The sequence below is a fragment of the Dromiciops gliroides genome, chromosome 4 (assembly GCF_019393635.1).
Source record: "Dromiciops gliroides isolate mDroGli1 chromosome 4, mDroGli1.pri, whole genome shotgun sequence".
NCBI classification, from domain to species: domain Eukaryota; kingdom Metazoa; phylum Chordata; class Mammalia; order Microbiotheria; family Microbiotheriidae; genus Dromiciops; species Dromiciops gliroides.
This window is the reverse complement of record NC_057864.1, coordinates 76,796,486-76,815,133: the sequence shown is the minus strand read 5'-3', so window position 1 is coordinate 76,815,133 and position 18,648 is coordinate 76,796,486. Positions and strand designations below refer to the sequence as shown.

The 18,648-nt window shown below is 39.4% G+C and overlaps 1 protein-coding gene across 8 annotated transcripts in view; it reads right to left on the bottom strand.

Moving 5' to 3' along the window:
• Positions 1–17,892, bottom strand: part of SMG7 (SMG7 nonsense mediated mRNA decay factor) — a 95,956-nt gene extending 78,064 nt beyond the window's left edge. For 6 of the 8 annotated variants that reach the window (XM_044001336.1, XM_044001338.1, XM_044001340.1 and 3 more), the window contains exon 1: positions 17,472–17,600. Coding sequence is in view for 1 of the 8 variants with exons in the window: in XM_044001337.1 (XP_043857272.1) it covers positions 17,472–17,500 (29 nt within the window). In the remaining 7 variants the exon portion in view is untranslated. Of the gene's footprint in view, positions 1–17,471 lie in introns of all 8 variants that reach the window. The other 2 variants (XM_044001342.1, XM_044001337.1) reach the window with 2 other exon arrangements.
• Positions 17,893–18,648: the final 756 nt, after the last annotated feature.

Here is an 18,648-nt window from a genome sequence, read left to right as displayed (position 1 = left end):
CAGGGAAAATGGCCATACCCAGTAAAATGTTAATTTCCCACCTATTGCTTGCTCCCACCCTGGGTCACTTGTATTTAATTACCCTGTTCTTAATTTGTATTCATTCAGCATAAATATATACATGCATACATATAAATATTGTGTCCCACAATAGAATGTAAGCTCCTTAAGGGCAGGGATTCTTTAATTTCCAGCACTGTTATTAACATATAGCAGGTCCTAATTGATGCTTGTTAGTTGATAAATTTCTTTTAAAACCCAACAAATAAAAATGTTATCCAGGAAAAAAAAAAAGGAAGAAAAACGGTCATACCAAAACCTCTTACTGCAAAGATAATCTCTTGAGTGGACATTACATTACTCCTTTAAAAAAGGAGAAAATTATTCATGTTGTAAATTGTTGTTGTAAGAAGACCTACTTACACTCCAAGTCTGATACCAGCTAACTATAAAGGGAACAGGGAGAGACTTATATTTACCTTAAAGGAAATAGAAAGGATTTCAAGTGATATCTTTTTAGATATTCCATTGGATAATTTCAAATTCACTTCAAACTTGACTAGATGTAAATAACTAATATCAGCAATGAGTCTGAACTGCTTTCTCATTAATAGCTTACCTAATTTGGAGACAGATGATCTGGAATGAGTAACTTAAAAAGAGAAAAGAATATATTTGTGATTTTGTTTGACATCAAAATGAAAAAAAGTGAATATACTTTTATAAAAGAACCGTAGCTCACAAGGATATTTTGAAAATATAGCCAAAAAAAGGGTACAGACCAACATCTCACATCATATACTATGATAAGATCAAAATGAGTAAATGATTTAACCATAAAGAGTAGTATCATAAGCAACTTAGTAGAGCCTGAAAATTACCTGTATGTACTATGGATATGGAAAGAGTTCATAATCAAACAAGAGATAGTTCACAGGAGGCAAAATAGATAATTTTGAATACATAAAAAGTTTCTGCACAAACAAAACCAATGCAGTTAAAATTAGAAAAAGAACACAAATTTTTAAAGCAAGTTTCTCTGAATAAAGTCTTGTTTCTCAAATATATACAGAACTAAGCTAATTTTGTAAGAGTTCAAACTATCCCCCAATTAATTGTCAAGGAAAATGAACAGTTTTCTGAGGGAGAAATCAAAGCTATCAAGAGTCACATGAAAAAATATTCTAAATCACAAATAACTGAAAAGATGCAAATTAAAACAACTTTGAGGTACCCCAACACATTAATCAGATTGGCTAAGACGACAGAAAAGAAAAATGACAAATGCTAGAAAGGTCTGTGAGAAAATAGGTACCATAATAGCTGCTAACTGATCCAACCATTCTGGAGAACAATTTGGAACCATGTCCAAAAAGCTATTAAACTTTTGACCCAGCAACACTACTACTAGGGCTATAGCCCAAAAAGATCAAAGAAAAAAAGGGAAAAGACCCATCTTTACAAAAATATATACAGTACTAGGGGCAGCTAGGTGGCGCAATGGATAAAGCACTGGCCCTGGATTCAGGAGGACCTGAGTTCAAATCCAACCTCAGACACTTGAAACTTATTAGCCGTGTGACCCTGGGCAAGTCACTTAACCCTCATTGCCCTGCCTCTCTCTCTCTCTCTCTCTCTCTCTCTCTCTCTCTCTCTCTCTATATATATATATATATATATATACACACACATATATATACACACATACACATAAATACACACACAGTACTTTTTGTGGTGAAAAAAACTGAGATGATCATCAACTGTAGAATGGCTGAATAAGTATATGAAATTAAAGGAATACTTTTGTGCTATAAGAAACAATGAAGAAAATGGTTTCAGGAAAATCTATGAAGACTTGTATGAACTGATGGAAAGGGAAGTAAGCAGAACCATTTACAAAGGTAACAAATGAAATAACATATATAAAGCACTTTGCAAACTTTAAAGAGCCATATGACTATTAGCTATTGTTTATTATGAGATTCCTCTCTGAGAAATTTAGATGATATAAAACAAAATATCAACAATTTATTAAACTAAAAAATTTATTAAACTAAAAAAAAAAGAATTTGAGATCTTAATTCAAAGGAATTGAGAAATCAATTTTTTAAACAGAAGAGAAAGAAAAGACCAAGGTCAGATCAATTTATGGGTGATAGCAAAGATTTAAATAACAATACCTCTGTTACAGAAATTCCCAAAGAACTCTCCCAAAGTCTTGAGGCAAATATGTTCCCCATTGCTCCCTCAAAAGAAGAGTCACATGACAGAGGAAAACATAACTATAAATCTCACTAATGAATACTGAATGCAAAAACAAAATGTAAAATAAAATTCTTTCAAGAAAACTATAGAAATAGACTGAGAAAAGAATTCAATTTGATCAAGTCTGATTCATACCAAAAGAGAGAAAAGAGAAGCGTTTCAGAATACAAAATACCCCCAGTACAGAATTTGGAGGTATACCCTCAGTTTATGAAGCATCCAATCACTCAGAATTTCAATTTGGAATTATATAAGAAACTAAATAAAATCTTATACTTCTTGACCTAGAAATCCATCACTCGGCTTGTACCCCAAGGAAGTGAAAGAAACAAAATGTCCAATATTTAACAAAATACTCATAGCAGCACTTTTTGAGGTAGCAAAAAACTGAAACAAATTGGGGGTGGGCACCCACTACCAAATGGGGAAAGGCTGAAAAACCTAGTATTTTAATATGAGATTATTACACGGCAAGAAACGACAAATGAGGAATTCAGAGAAAGATTTCAAACACTAACTATTACATGCAGTGGGTAAAAAAGAATGAACAATCTCTTCTTGCAATGAGCTCACATTCTAATGTCATAGACAACAAAAGGACATGTAAAAATATGTAGATGAGATTCTTGGTCATGTATGGTTGGAGCTAAATGACCCACTAGCATATTCTCTAACTCTGAGATTCTATGAAATGATTTGGCAAAGCTAAGCAGATATGTTGGGCTCAGCAGCTCTTAAAGTCAACTGGAGCTGATTATTATCAGTAGTCACTTAGGGTTTTGTTTAGATTTAGGGTTTGTATTTATAATCTCTCCACATGAAATAGCTAACTCCAAACTCTGCAATAATATCTGCATTAAAGAAATAATAATAGCTAACATTTATACAGTTTTCTTACTAAGTTGCAGATACTGTGCTAAGTTTATTACAGATCATTTGATCTTCACAACAACCTTGGGAGGTTAAGTGCATTTGACAGATGAGGAAACTGAGGCACATAAAAATGATTTGCCCAGTGTCCAGCCTAAGTGTCTGAGGCTAAATTTGAACTTAGGTCCTTCCTGACTCCAGCCCCAGTGCTCTATCCACTGTGCCAACCAGACGCCTCAACGTGAATAAACCTAACTTGTTATGCTTTCCAAGTTTCTCAGTGAGAAATTCAAGCTAGTAATTATGTCTTAGATTCTCTATCAACCTAATAGAATATATTTCCATTGAAGGAGCATTAGGCTTCTTTGTCAGGGGTGTTAGATTAGCAAATATTTTCTATTTGAAATTGTGTTTTCTCAGAACAAACACAAATATATCATGATTGCTAACTGCTGACATCACTTTAAGGCTTGTTGCAAAGTACATCACATACATGATCTCGTTTAAGTCTATCAGACAAATTCTAAAATAAAAAAGAGCTTTTAAAATATTAAATGTATAGGGGCAGCTAGGTGGTGCAGTGGATAGAGCACCAGCCCTGGATTCAGGAGGACCTGAGTTCAAATCCAGCCGCAGAAGCAACACTTACTAGCTGTGTGACCCTGGGCAAGTCACTTAACCCTCATTACCCTGCTCCCCCCCAAAAAAGTCTATTTAAAATGTGTAATGATTGGAATGACGCCACCTATTGGAGACTTACTATAGGAAAGCTCCACCATGAGGAGAATGCGGCTTTTCCTCGGTGTCAGGAAGTGACATTTGCTCATGGGTACTGTCTATCAAGGCTACCAGCCAATCAACTTGAGGAGCCTCCCATTTCTGGGAGGGGACAGGAAGGAAGAAGGAGGGCCTGCACGGAGAGCTTGCTCTCTTTTTGGTTCTTGACTTCACCGTAGTGGTGGTGGCGGCAGAGGACTTCACAGGAAAATTGAGGAAAGATAGGATTGCCAGGCTGTAGGAATTCTGTTCTCAATCTTTCTTTTTCTATCTTTCAATAAATCCTTAAAAACCTAAACTCATTTTATCAGTGATTTTAGTCAGTTTCCCCCAAAACTGGGGGAACAGATTAGAACCCACATTTAGAATTTTAAATTACACAAATGTTTAAAAATTCCACAAAATAATAATTGAACTACAAGTATGAAAATCTATCTTTTAGTCCTGGCTGTTCCACTTACTGGGCAAACGATCAACTTTAGATCCTATCTGACTATCCACCCCAGCCAACTTCTTGCTATTCTCTACAAGTCCCAGAACCACTGTCCTAGGGCCTAAGGTGTTGAATGGTGAGTTAGTCAGCACAAACCTATAAACTTGGCTCAACATCTCTGGGATTTTCAAGCCAAAATCTACTTCATGAGCCATCATCACTTAAATGTAATTACTTCCATCCACATTCCTAGGGCTTAGCAGGTTCTAGGTCACTTGTCCTCCCTGTGCATCAGTTTCTTCACGTGTTAAAATAAGGTTAGACTGGATGGTCTCCAGTATCTCTTCCAGCTCTAGACTTCAATTGAAAACTTGTCATCTTACCCACATGAACTCCACTAACACAGATCTAGATTCCTATGGAACCTGGCAAATACACGGCTTCAAGAGCTGCTGAGCCCAACACAGTGATAAGCCATTTCCCAGGAAGGATGACATCCTGAAGCCTTTACCAGCATGGTAGAATGAATCAAAGTTTGTGACCTGCTCATATACCAGTGAATCTTTAGGTCACTCTTCTGAAGTTCTAACAAAAATCAGACTAATCTAATCCTACGAAACTGTGATTCTCTTCAATCACTTTTATTTTTATGCCTCATAATTTCCAATTTGTTTGGAGAACTATACTTCTCTTTTACACTTAAGACTTTCCTTACATGTAGATGGAGTCAGTAGAAAAAAGTTCCAGTCTTGGATTTCCCACTTATGAGCTGTGATGCTATAACACCCGGCGTCTCTCCATTATCGCTAACCGACTGTTAAAACTTTTTACCACACCAGTTTCCTAATGTATCAAATGTATAATCCTTGCACTACCTACACTTCACAGCACTGTTATGGGTAATCGATGTAAAAGTAGATAGTCCAGTGTGAACGTTTTGTATATAACTTTACAGCTTGATGTGGGTAGTTAAATGTTATGCTACTCCTGTGAAGTAAACAGGGGGCAAACATTATCAACTTAACTTATGAGATAGGAAAACAGGGATAAAAAGATGAAATTGTCCTCAGACCACAAGAAAGCTTCTGACAATAATAATTTTTGATCCATCTAAACCAGACTTTATATCATATATGGTTACAAAATGGAAAACCTAAGCTCACAGACCAAAAGGTCAAATGAAGAGCCAGGTAAACAGGGTTCTGGTTCTGCCACTAACTAGATCTGTGACTCTGAACAAGTTAGTTATGCCTAAGTTTATTTCATCTTAACTCTCTTAACTCATTTGTTGTAAGGATTTAATGAGATATTTGAAAGCACACGTGCTAAAAATTATAGTGTCCAACATTACTAGGTCTGTATCCCAAAGAGATCATAAAAAGGGAAAAAGGAGCCACATGTACAAAAATATTTGTAACTGCACTTTTTGTAGTAGCAAAGAATTGAAAATTGAGGTAGTACCCATCAGTTGGAGAATGGCTGAACAAGTGGTTGTATGTGAATGGAATGGAATACTACTGTGCTATAAGAAATGATGAGCAGGATGATTTCAGAAAAATCTGGAAAGACTTACATGAACTGATTCTGAGTAAAATGAACAGAACTAGGAGAATATTATACACAGTAACAACACTGTGTGATGATCAAGTATGATTGACTTAGCTCTTCTCAATAATATAATGATCCAAGACAATTCCAAAAGACTCATTATGGAAAATGCTATCCACATCCAGAGAAAGAACTGATGGAGTCTTGAATGCAGATCAAAGCATAGTATTTTCACTTTGTTTTTTTTTTTCTTGTGATTTTTCCCATTAGTTCTGATTCTTCTTTCATAACATGACTAATGTGGAAATATGTTTAACATGATTGTACTGTATAGCCTATATCAGACTGCTGATATCTTGGGGGGGAGCAGGGAAGGGAGGGAGGGAGAAAAATTTGCAACTCGAAATCTTATAAAAATGAATATTGTAAACTACATTTACATGTAATTGTAAAAAAATACTATTAAGATGGAAAAAATAAATAATAAACACTGGGAAAAGTTTAAAAAATAAAATGAAGATTATACAGAGATATAAATGAGACTGAAAAAACTTTTCACAGAAAGACCCTGCCCTGGCTGTCATTTAAGTTGTCTCCATCAGGTCAATTATTATACTATACCATCTGATGATTAAATACAGGCAGTCAAGAATACTGAAAATGGGATACCATTAGTAAATGGGCCTCTTACCCTATTCCCAAAAGGACTCAATTGTCCTAGAAAAGTGTAGAGATGCAAAAGACGTTATTTTTATTCTCAAGCTTCACATCCTTTACACCAGGGGCTCTTAAACTTTCTGTGTGTCCATACCCCCCTCTGGCAGTCTGGTGAAGTCTTCTCAGACTTTCTGAAATGCATAAAATAAAATATATAGATCTACGAAGAAAACTGACTGCATTGAAGTAGCCCCGCCCAACAAAAACCCAAACCAATTGTAAAGCATGTTAAGAACAGCAGCCTTTAATTATAAGGTTCTTCATAGTGAATTATCTCTTCATCTTTACCTTTACCTTAAGGTACCTCCCTCCAAGAATCAGGAAAATTAATTTCTTTGGGAAGAATATGGGTCCATCCATGACTACTATGATCTTATAAAACATACATCTCTAAATCCATATTGAATTCAAAATATATTTTTTAAATTAACCCTACCCCCAAAAAATTCTAAAATGTTACTTGGCATCTTATCTATCATCCTCCTGTTCATCCCAGAGTTACTGATACTGATACTATCTCTTATTACAATGGAAAGTAATGGAGTGATGTAAGATAACAGAAGGCTAAAGTTATTTTTTTAACATTATGAAACAATTTGGTACAATACATTTTGTTAACACTTTTCTTTCCTGTTTTATTACCAACAGTAAGTTATGACATGGAAGTACTTATGGGTTTCACTTTTTAAGAAGAACCTATACTTTCCTATTAAAATGAAAGGTAAACTGAAGTTATTCAAAAGAATTTTTATAATCTTCTGAGTATTTTTTGAGCTTAAGTAACAGCAATTTAATTATTTAAAGTAACATGGGCTTATTGAAGAATTGTGAACCTGTAAGATCAAATTACAAACTGCTACTGCAAAGACAATCACACAACATTTCCAAGTAGTCTACACACTTAATTTCAACAACTATTATTGCTCCCACAATAGTGTATTGTGACTCCCTCCTACACCAAAAAGTCAGTCAAAATCACTTCTTCACAAAAGCCTAAAAGTAAGGATGGATGACAGACATTTCCCAAAAATAGGAACTCAAACTGTACTGCAAAAAACAATGCTTTTACAGAAAAGACCAGAAAGTAATACAAACAGAACTGTTTTAAAAGTTACAAGTACCATTATAATTTTGGTTTTTTGTATTTTGGGGTTTTTTTGGTGAGGCAATTGGGGTTAAGTGACTTGCCCAGGGTCACACAGCTAGTAAGTGTTAAGTGTCTGAGTCCAGAATTGAACTCAAGTCCTCCTGACTCCAGGGCCGGTGCTCTATCCACTGCGCCACCTAGCTGACCCACCATTATAATTTTAAAAAGAAAAGCAATCTGTACCTAACAGACACTTGCAGTTTATTGTATAATACTTTTTCTGTCTTACACGTATATGGAAAATGCCCACGATTTGTTATTTAAGTTCCATTTTGTTTTAATGTTTAAGTTCAGGATAAATTTATTTTTAAGCTGTTTTTACTCTTCTCGTATAAAAACTCTTGGAAAAATTGGGAAGCACTGTCATAAATTAGGTTATAATTATATCATATATCAATAAGCTCAAAATGAAGACATGACCTAAATTAAATAGGCAGCTAGGAGGCACAGTAAATAGAGTGGCTGGGCCTGGAGTCAGGAAGATCTAAGTTCAAATTTGGCCTCAGATTCTTACTAGCTGTGTGATCCTTGGCAAGTCCCTTAAACCCTGTTTGCCTCAGTTTGCCTCATCTATAAAATAAGCTAGAGAAGGAAATGGCAAACCACTCTAATATCTCTGCCAAGAAAACTCCAAAAAGGGGACATAAGGAATCAGATATGACTGAAATGACAAAACAACAATGACCTAAATTAATGGTAACACCATTAAAAAATTAGGAGAACCAGATCATCTAAGCTTTGATAGCTAGAACTAGATCAAGATTTCTTAATCAAAAAAAAAAAGAAAGAAAAAGAAAAATATTTCTTAATCAAACAAGGAATAGAGATCATTGAAGAAATAAAACAGGCCATTTAGATTACATGTGGTTGAAATGGTAAGGATGAATAAAATCAATGCACCTAGAATAAGAAGGTTAAGAAGTTTTCATCTGAGCAAGATGTTCACTTGAATTGAGACTTCTGAAAACAATGATGGCTAAATTATCTCATATAATTAGGATTTCTAGTAATATATACTCCCCATTGAAGCAACAAAATTTTATTCAATTCTCTAGACACTAATTATACCAATTCAATTAAAACATATCAAGTACCTACTCTATGCACTAGAAACTGTACTAGGCACTAGGATACAAGGACAAAAAGAATACTGGAGCATTTTATATTTACTAACATGTATATACTATTTAGAGAAGCTAGGTGGCGCAGTGGACAGAGTGCTGTGCCTGGAGTCTGGAAGACTCATCTTCCTGAGTTAAATCTGGCCTCATTCTAGCTTGGGCAAGTTTGACCTGGAGCAAGTCAAGTTAATCCTATTTGCCTCAGTTTCTTCACCAGTAAATGGCAAATCACTCCAGTATCTCAGCTGAGAAAACCCCAAATGGTGTCACAAAGAGTCAGACATGAGTGAAATGACTGAACAACAAATAGACTATTTCATTAACCTGCTGTTTGGGGAGTAGATAGCAAGAGCCCAACATTTAAAGTGAAAGGGTGCTGGTTTTACAAAAAGAATTTTGTTATACTAAAATTAGATAACATTAAAATGAGATTTGTCTAATAGATTATCATTCTCTGATTCTTCTCTATCACCATTAAAGAGCCTGACACCTAACTAAATTTAGAACACTGTGCCAGACCCAAGAGAACAATGTGTACAATATTATGCATTATAATAAATGAAAATACTACAAGACGCTTGAACTCAAGATTAAAAGTCTGATCTTAAATCCAGAGGACATGCTTCTTTTCTCTGCTGTCATGTTTACAAGTACTTATGAAGTACTTACTATGTGCCAGGAACTGGACTACTGTAATTTGCAGGGGGGGGTTGATTAGTCTTTTTCTTTTTACAAGGCAGAATTCATATAGGGAGGGGGGAGCTAGATTGGAAATCAACCAGCAAGTATTTATTCAATGTCCACTGTATTTTGCATTGTACTAGGTGCTACGGATACAAGTTCGCAAGTGAGACGCTAGTTCTTGACTCAAGAATACATTCTACTGGAAAGTGATATATAAAGCAAAAAGCATAAAACAATAAAATCAAAATTTAACTGAAAAAACTGCTAGGTGCTAGAGACATGGGTCCTGTCTTCAAGTAACTTGCAATACAGTTAGAGAAACAGCCCTGACACTGTTTTTAAAATCTAACACACAGGGTAACAGCCACTAAATGCCTCAGTGAAAGAGAGAAGACATTGGAGGGATGAAAAGGGTTTGGGCAAAGTGCACGGAAGCAAGAAAAAGCCTGATCTGTTTGGGAGACAACATGAAGAAAAATTTAAAGTAGACGTTTGGAGGATTATTGACTGGAGAGTGAGCTAAAAAGATCATATTGTAGAGTGCCTTGGATGTGAAGCTAAGGAATTTAGATTTTATTCTATGGTCAACTGAATGACGCTGAGGGCTGCCATGTAAGAGGTAGTACTTTAAAATGGTCCATTTGGCACTGGTGCACAGGATTGATGGGGGAGTGAAGTGAAATGGAACTACAGACCAAAAAAAGGCTAGCAGAAAATACAGTAGTCCAAGTGTGAAGCAAAGAAGACTGGACTATGATGCAATGGGAAAGGGAATAAAGAAAAAAATTTTAAAATAATAATTAAGAAAAAAAGTAAAAGACCTGGTGGACATGGGATGGGAAAGAAGAAAATAACCCCTCTTTTGTTTTGAGTGGAAACCATGTTTTATTATATTATAGGTTACAGAAAAGGACCTTCTCCGGTGGGCAAGAGTAAGAAGTCATCAAAAAATGGATTCTCACCATGAAACTGTATAGAAGGGAATAAAACTGCAGCTGAGCTCGGACAGGTAGGAAACGTTAGATAGATTCAAGGGGCATTTATTAAATGTATTATTACATTTGTTCAAAAAGATTTAGGATTAAGGCCCAAGGGAAGCCCTCTGTTCTTGGAATGGAATGGAAGAGCACATCAGTAAGACTGAAAGTCTGTTCTAAGCTCGGAGAGCACCTTGTGGAAAGCTGGCTATGTGGCTTTAATGCAGAACCATTTACAGCCATTAAAATGTGGCCTAAAAAGAAAGTCCAATTAGGACAATGTGGGAATTTGCTTTGCTTGACTATACAAGGTTTTGTTTTTCTTGCTTTTCAATTGGTAGTCATGGGTGGGATAGGGAGAGCTGAGAGGAAGAGGGGGTGCGGGAGTTTTTGGAGGAAAAAAGTTTTAATTACAAAAGAGAAATCCAGAAACGAATTCCTGGAAGCATAAGGCAGAGAAAAGTTTAAAGGAGCCAGCAAGGTAAGAAAACTATGACTATCGCTGGGCAAATATCAGAGAAACCCAGAGTGTGTAGAGCATAGTCAAGTGTCAAAAGCAGCAGAGCAAGGAAATGAAAACTGCGAAAATACACATGGCAACAACCTTTTAGAAAAAGTTAGTGGTAACTTGGGAGAGAATGGCTTACATTTAAATACATAATGCTTCATTATTTACAAAACACCTTTACATATGTTATATTTCATTTGATCCCAGCAATTTGTGAGGAAGAGACTACACTCAAAAATACCCCCCCCTTTAACAAATTAAGAAATTTAAGGCTCAGAGAAGCTACAAAGTTAGAGACCTGGTCTTCTGGCCTCAAATTCAGAATTCTTGGAAAAAGCTTATAAAGTGGTAGAGGAGGGAAGTCAGAATGCAGGCAGCTAAGGAGAGAAGGGATGGCAAAAAAAAAAAAAAAAGAAGCCAATCAATATCAACAACTTATGTTCAGTGCTAAGCATACAGAAAGCACTTAAATTTTTAAAAGTTTTTTTAAAAATCAAATCAAATTTAAGAATCTGACCTAAAAAGGAAAGGAAATGGAATAGTACTAGCATGAGGGAATGGCAGAAACAAGGAAAGGTGTTTGTTTTTTTTCCAATACAAGGAAAACTTAATAAGCATGTTTATAGTCAGGAGGAAAGTAGCTAGAAGAGAGGAAGAGAAGGGATTACTTGATGGAATAAATCCTTGAGGGCATAAGAAAGGAACAGACATAAAAGCACACGTGGAACAGAGTGGAATTTCACTGGAGTATTACCTATCTAAACTACTATTCCCTTAAAACGTTCATCATCACCCACAAAATCATCATCAAGACTGCCTAACATTCCATAGTTCTTTGTAAATCCTGATTATGTGGGGGAAGAGTGGGGACAATGCAGATACTGAAAAATAAGGGTTATTCAGTTTAATGAAATCAACTGAAATGTTTGCTTTAAGTAATCACAGTTTACCTCCTCACAATAGCCAAAATGGAAATTAAAAGGAGATATTTTTTCCATGTAGCTTCCATGATGTTCTGCTTATTAACATCCACTACAGGAGCTGACTAGAGTGCTGGATACCGACACAGGAAGACTAAGCTTCCAATTCCCCCTTTAAATACTTAGAAGCTATTAAGCAATTCACTGAATATCTCTAAACTCCAGTTTCCTCATCCGTAAAATGGGAATAGTTGTAGTACCTACTCAAAGGGATCTGTAAAAGTACTTTGCAAACCTTTAGGTGCTGAAAAAGAAAAGAAAGAAAGGTGTCTATTACATCATTATTACAGAATTGCACCCATTCGTTGACCATTTTCTGATTAAGTCATTCCTCTGCCTCCTCCCTACGTTAGTGGTTCCTTGTTGGTTTATTGGAAAGTTGAGTCCTAGATTTGGAGCCTTAAGAACTCATGTAGTGAAATGACAGAGGTGAGACAACAGGTTAAGCAACCTATAACCTTGCACCACTCAGCTGGCCTTGTTAAAGCCTTAGTTTCACCCATAAAATGAAGGAACTGCACCAGACAGCTTCTGAGATCCCTTTTAGCTCTAAAACTGGCAACTCTGTGGTCACTGTTAACCTCCACTGTCAAAATTTAATACGAACAACTAAACTTGCTTATTATGCCTAAAAATACAACCTTTTAAGTTGCAAAATATTTTGTGGAAATATGCTGAACTATTATAAATCATGTATCTACTGACTCCTCAAAAAGACACTCACTTTGAGAGTTCTCCACCCCACCTGAAAGGTTGTAATGAGGAACCTATAACTGGTTACAAGGAGAAGTGATAAATAATAATAATTGAGGTTATTTGGGATTTGGTGACACAGTCCATGAAACAGTTTTTGCTTTATGCAAACCTAACATCTGAATAAAATCCTCAAACTTGACTTTATTTATATCATGCTGAGCTAACTGGTTCAGACCTGTCAACGAAGACATCAGTAAACACAATTCAATTCCTTCATCCACTCCTAATGTAGCAAGTAACAGCTGTTAAAAAGACATGCTGCAGTTTAGGACAGGAAGTACACATTTCTGAAGACAACTCAAACTACAAGCTAAAGACTGACATATTCATTTAAGCCTCCACACCAAGAAATTTTCCCCATGAAGATCTGATGTTCACTTGAAGATGTATGTTAATCCCAACTTTTTTTCTAACACTCTCACTGACTGTTCACTCATAGCTCTTCTCCTGGGAGTTAGTTATCCTCTATTTTCTTTATATTTTCCTATGCTCAATAGATTCGCCTTGCCTCCTTTAGCAGTCTCCCACTCAGCATCTCTAGTAATACTCCCTTCAAAGTTCCCTCTTGGGGTACTTTATCATCCTCTCCCCTTAAAACAAAATCTCCATACCTTTTCACTCTCTAAGTCCATAATGTTGTGATGTTGTTTTTCCTCCTTGATAAAGGTTAAATCCTATTACAACAAAAGGCTTACAACAGAACCAAATCCATGTGCAGCCTATTAACTTCAAGCAACATCCACTGGACCTTGATTAAAGCATGCTCTAGAGAAGAAGGAAGTTGGGGTGGAGGGAGCATAATGCTGGGGGAAAACAAAAACAAAACACCAACAAACACCTGCAAATCAAGTACCATACATGTCTCAATAGCAGTTTCCCACTAAGCCCAGCTATGTAGCTGCTAAAGGAAATGTCTGTGAGTTGCTAGATATCAAATATTTTGCAACCCATTACATTTTTAAATGCTATTAACAAAATGTTAAATGAATATACAAAGAAATCATCCCCTTCTTACAGGGCCTGGAGACCACCCCACCCCAGCAGAGATCCTCTTTCCCTCCTTTCCTTAACACTGGTTAGGTCTTCCCTCAAACTTGATCCCTTTTTCTCTCTTCCCCTCTTTCTGCCATAAAATTCCCAAATGCAGACCTTATTTTTTCTAGTACATTTCCTGTTATTTCAAGTCAACCAGCATTTATTAAGCACTTACTATGTGCCAAGCTAAATGCTAAACACAGGGAATATAATACAAAGACAGTCCCCACCCACAAGGATTTTACATACACATAAAAGGGTGAAAAAACTGAAGTGAGGGGGAAGGGAATGTCCTCAAAGACACATGCCAGAGAAAGTCTCGAGACTTTAAAAAGTGGAAGCTCTGATGGAATGCCAACAACTGTATATGCCTCAGGTACCACTAGTTTCCTTCTCTTTTTATAATAAGCTTTAACATACAATCTACTCAATCTCCCAATTCAATTTTAATAAATTCTTCTTGTAGTCGTAATAGACATGATGAGTTCTCCCCCTTTTCCATTTAATAAGGTGAATCTCTTAAATGAAAGAAACCTGATTCTTCTATCAAGGTAGTCCTTTTAACTTAGTTAAGAGTCTTGTCATCCCCTTTCCCACACAAATTACTAAGAACACATTAACACTCTAAATTCACCTAACTTTTCTCTTTACCCTATTGTGACAATGACCTTTGAAATGCTTTTTTCCTATGTCATGAGTCAAACAAGAAAATACACTCATATTTTTAAATTTGTTACTTCAACTAAGGTATCACTTCCGTAGGTATTTCTTTTTTATTCTGCATAAGAACACATTTCAAGAAACCTCACTCGTCAACTTAATGCTTTTAGATAGTAATTCTGACAACCTATTTTCTAAGATCACGAACACACACACTCTCTCTCTCTTTTATAGGCATAACTTCTTCAGGTCCACATACTCTTTTCCAAAGTACAAGAGTTCTGCTCCTCCCCTTTATCTTTTTACTCAATACAGCTAAATGCACTTGTATTGTCCCCTAGTGATATTTAAATTCCCTCCCACCTTTTACCATAAAGGCCTCCCACATCTAATCTTCATTCTGGAGACTTCCAAAACATGAAGTTTCACCCTCAAGTCTCAACATCCCACCACACCAGTGTCTAGAGGTCGGTCCTAGTTTTTGTAAATTAAAATTCAATTGTGGTGAAAAGTCTACAAAAAGATCAGTAGATATGCAATTTAAAAACTGCTCAGTCACTGTTCCTCTACAATGGATAAAAGGAGACAAAAAAACTTCTGCTCCTGAAATCAAGGTCACGGAGAATGACCTTCACACACCCTCAAACACATTCGGCAATATCTTAGCATCATCTTTGAGAACCTATAGGAGAAGTCTTAAGAAAATACTTTCCTGAAGATTCTCTCTACCTACCTTCAGAGGGAAAAGTTCAAGAATATAAACCCTATGACCTTTCTTCAAGCCTCTGGTACCTTTCTTCAAGTCTCTCAAATCCAATACCAATCTGCTTTATTTGTTTAGGAAAGAGGCCTAAGATTGAAGAATCAATCATCTTTCAAAGGCCATCTCAGGCTCAGTCCATCTACCTGGTAAGATGTTACACATAAATACACAAAGCTTGAAAGGGTTTTAAGAGGTCATTTAGCTCAACAGCCTCATTTACCAGATAAACTAAAACCCAGGGTGGCCCTAGACTAGAATACAAGTCTCTTGACTCCTAAATCTAATGCCCTTTTCTCTAAACTCACACTTCACTAAAACCCAGTTCCTGTGATCCTCAATTTTCTACATTTATTTAGCCAGTTCATAGGATTACAGATTTAGAGATAGCAAGGATCTTCATTCTTACACTAGGAAAGAGACAGAAACAAGTGACTTTACCAATAAAAGCAGGATTTGAGCCCAAGGTCTTCTGGACCCTATCCATCAATGAATCTATTCTGTTGCCTCTAGCAATTCCCATTCTATTTCTCACTTCTTCAAAGAATTAAACCAATCCCAAATTCAACTATTATAGAACACAAAAATTGTTCCCTATTCCTTCAACAAGCTGGAAGATAAACAAAATGTAAAAGAAAAAATTAAAAACCCAGGGCTATGTAAAACCCTTTTTCTATTCCAGTAATATAGCTTAAGGTGCCCAGGGTTTGCAAAAGTCATTGGCATTCTTTTGCAAACTCCCAAATGTCCAAATACACTGAGACATTATATTGCAAGTCAAAGATTCTCTCCTTCCAGAAAACATTCTTGGCCTCTAATCATGGTAGAACCAGTACAGAAGAAATAAAGGTTTTTTCTGTACACATATAAATCAACTACTTAATTAGGTAACTTCTATACTGAATATATACCAGAGTGCTAGCCTTTCTGCACAATCTTCACCTTGCATCACTCAATAGTCATTCTCTATTTCCAAGTACAATGGAGTAGCATTAGATTTCAAGTCAGAGGCCCGAATTTGGATCCTGGCTCTGCAATTTACTTAAGTCTGTGTTGACCTTGGGCAAGTCACTCTGGGCCTCAGTTTTCTCATCTGTAAAATGAAGGGGCGAGTTAGACAAGATGATTTCTAAGGTCTTATCCGGCTCTAACATATTATTTTTGATAACCCCTTCAAACGGAACCAAAGCACCAAGATGCTACCTATGCAGAACAAGTTACAGTCTGAGCAGATCCGTGACCCTCCCCCACAGCATCAGCCTTGACTGGGTGAAATCGACAGCGGCATTCCTCATTTCAAGCCTTTCAACCCCCCCCCCCAACCCTTTTCCAGAAAGCACAGAAACATCATTCCTTCCCGTGTCCCCATACGCCCAGCATTCCCTGGAAGGCCGTCAAAAATTCCTGGACCCTCTCTCTGCAGAGTATGAACTTCCCCAGTTCAACATTGCAACACAAGGGTCCACACTTCAGTTCTGCACCCCGGCTTGCAGACGCTCATTTCATTTCCTCCACCACTGAAGCTCCCAACCACCCTCCCTTACAACGTCCCGGCACCCACCCACTCAATTCAACACGCATTCATCACCTAAGTGCAAAGTACTTTGTTTAAGAGCTGGGGAAGATACCAAGTTTAGAAGTCGTGGTCTGACTCGACTCACGTCAAGTCCCACCACCAAGGGCCACCCACCTTTTCTTTCGGTATTTTCCCCTCCCCAAAAGAAGCGTGCTAGACCCCACCCCCTTCCCCCCCCCAAACGTCACTCTTCTAGGCAGCCCAAGTTCCTCATACTCCATCTAGCAGCCACACATTGACTCCTCCACGACCTGGCCATCTCGGTGTGATTATAGTGACCCTGAGGTCTGCCCCAGACCTCCTCGACCCGCGGTCACCCCAGCCGCCTAGCCCCCATGGCCATTCAAGAGTCTCCTCTCCATAGGGACCCCCCTCAGTTATCCGTTCCTTCCAAAAGCCCTCCCTCCCCAGGTGTGTGGATTCCCATCCGGAGCGCCCCTCCTCGGGCGGGTCCCCCCCGACCTCACCGGCTCCCCGCCCCCCCCAGCCCCAGGCGGGGACCGGCGGGTGTCCCCCGTACCCCCGAGCCGCTGCCTGCCCCGGGGAGCCCCCTACCCCCTGGGGGGCCGGTCGGGGCTCCCCCAGCCCTGCACAGGGAGTCCCCATCCCCCCCCAGCCGCTCCCTTCGGGAGGGTGCCTGTCCCCGGCTCTCACCGGAGATACTGCGCGCTCTGCAGGCTCATCCTCCGCCGCCGCGTCTCCCCGCGAAGCGTCCGTGGGTCTCTCAGGCTCCTCGGAGCGGCCCCGCGGTACCGCTGGTGCTGGCGGCCGCCGCCATCTTCCTCTCCTCCGGCTCCTCCTCGCCCGGCGGGAGGGGGGGGGTGAGTGAGGCGGTGAGAGGAGGTGGGGGAGGGAGCGGGTGAAGCTGCTCTCGCTGCCGCTCCGGCCCGTGGGGCGCAGGGACACTACGACCCAGGAGGGGGAGGGGGGAGGGTCCTCAGAAGGGGGCGGGAGGACTGGAAGAGAGGAAGGAAACTGGAGGGGGCCGCTCTCGCGAGACTTCGTCCGCACCGGTTCCACCGCCTGATTTCCACCCTTATGGAGAGACTTCGGGGTCGTCCGGGGCGTGTGCCGCAGTTGCGGCTCCTCAGCAGCCTGCTAGTGGTGCTTGTTCTCCTTCGGTTTTATCCTCCTCCCGCTTCCAGCGGGAAGGGGCAACCCCAGCCGCTCCGGGAACATCGAACCCGAAACAGACTGGAGTTACACTCAAAACCTTCCCCCGTCTTTCTCTTCACCGCAGTCCAACCTCTCTTCCTATTTCCAGTCCCCCACTGTACCCCACCGGAAACGCCTCCTCTTCTTCCTACAGTTCCGTCCGCCGGTCCCCCGACGCTATTCTTCCCCTCGCGCGCTAGGGAGTGACGCGAGGGACCCCTCCTCCTCTTCTCCCCGGCCCCTCCCCCTGCACGCGGAGGGACTGTTGGAGGGGGTGGGGAGCCCTGCAGGAAAGGAAACGAAACCAATGGGATTGGAGGAGCGGCTGCTATGGCGACACGCGGTTGCGGTTGTATTGCCATAGTAACTAGTGTGTGGGGAGTGGAGGAGGGGGGAGAGGAGGTCCTTTCCAGCGGCAAATGGTTCCCGGGAAAATGCCTGCGGCTGCCCTCGGCTTTCCCCGAAACCTCCGGCCTCGTTTAGGGGGTCGGTTCCTCGGGAATCCCCCTGCTTGACCTCCTCGACCGCTCTCCTAGACCCGGGCGACCCCCTAGTTCTCTAACAGCCCGAGGGAGGGGGCGGGAGCTGGGCGGGGCGAGGCGGCCGAGGCTCCGGGGAAGACCGAGGGCTTCCCCGGAGTTGGCCTGCGGGAGGCGGGATCCCCGCACTGCTGCGG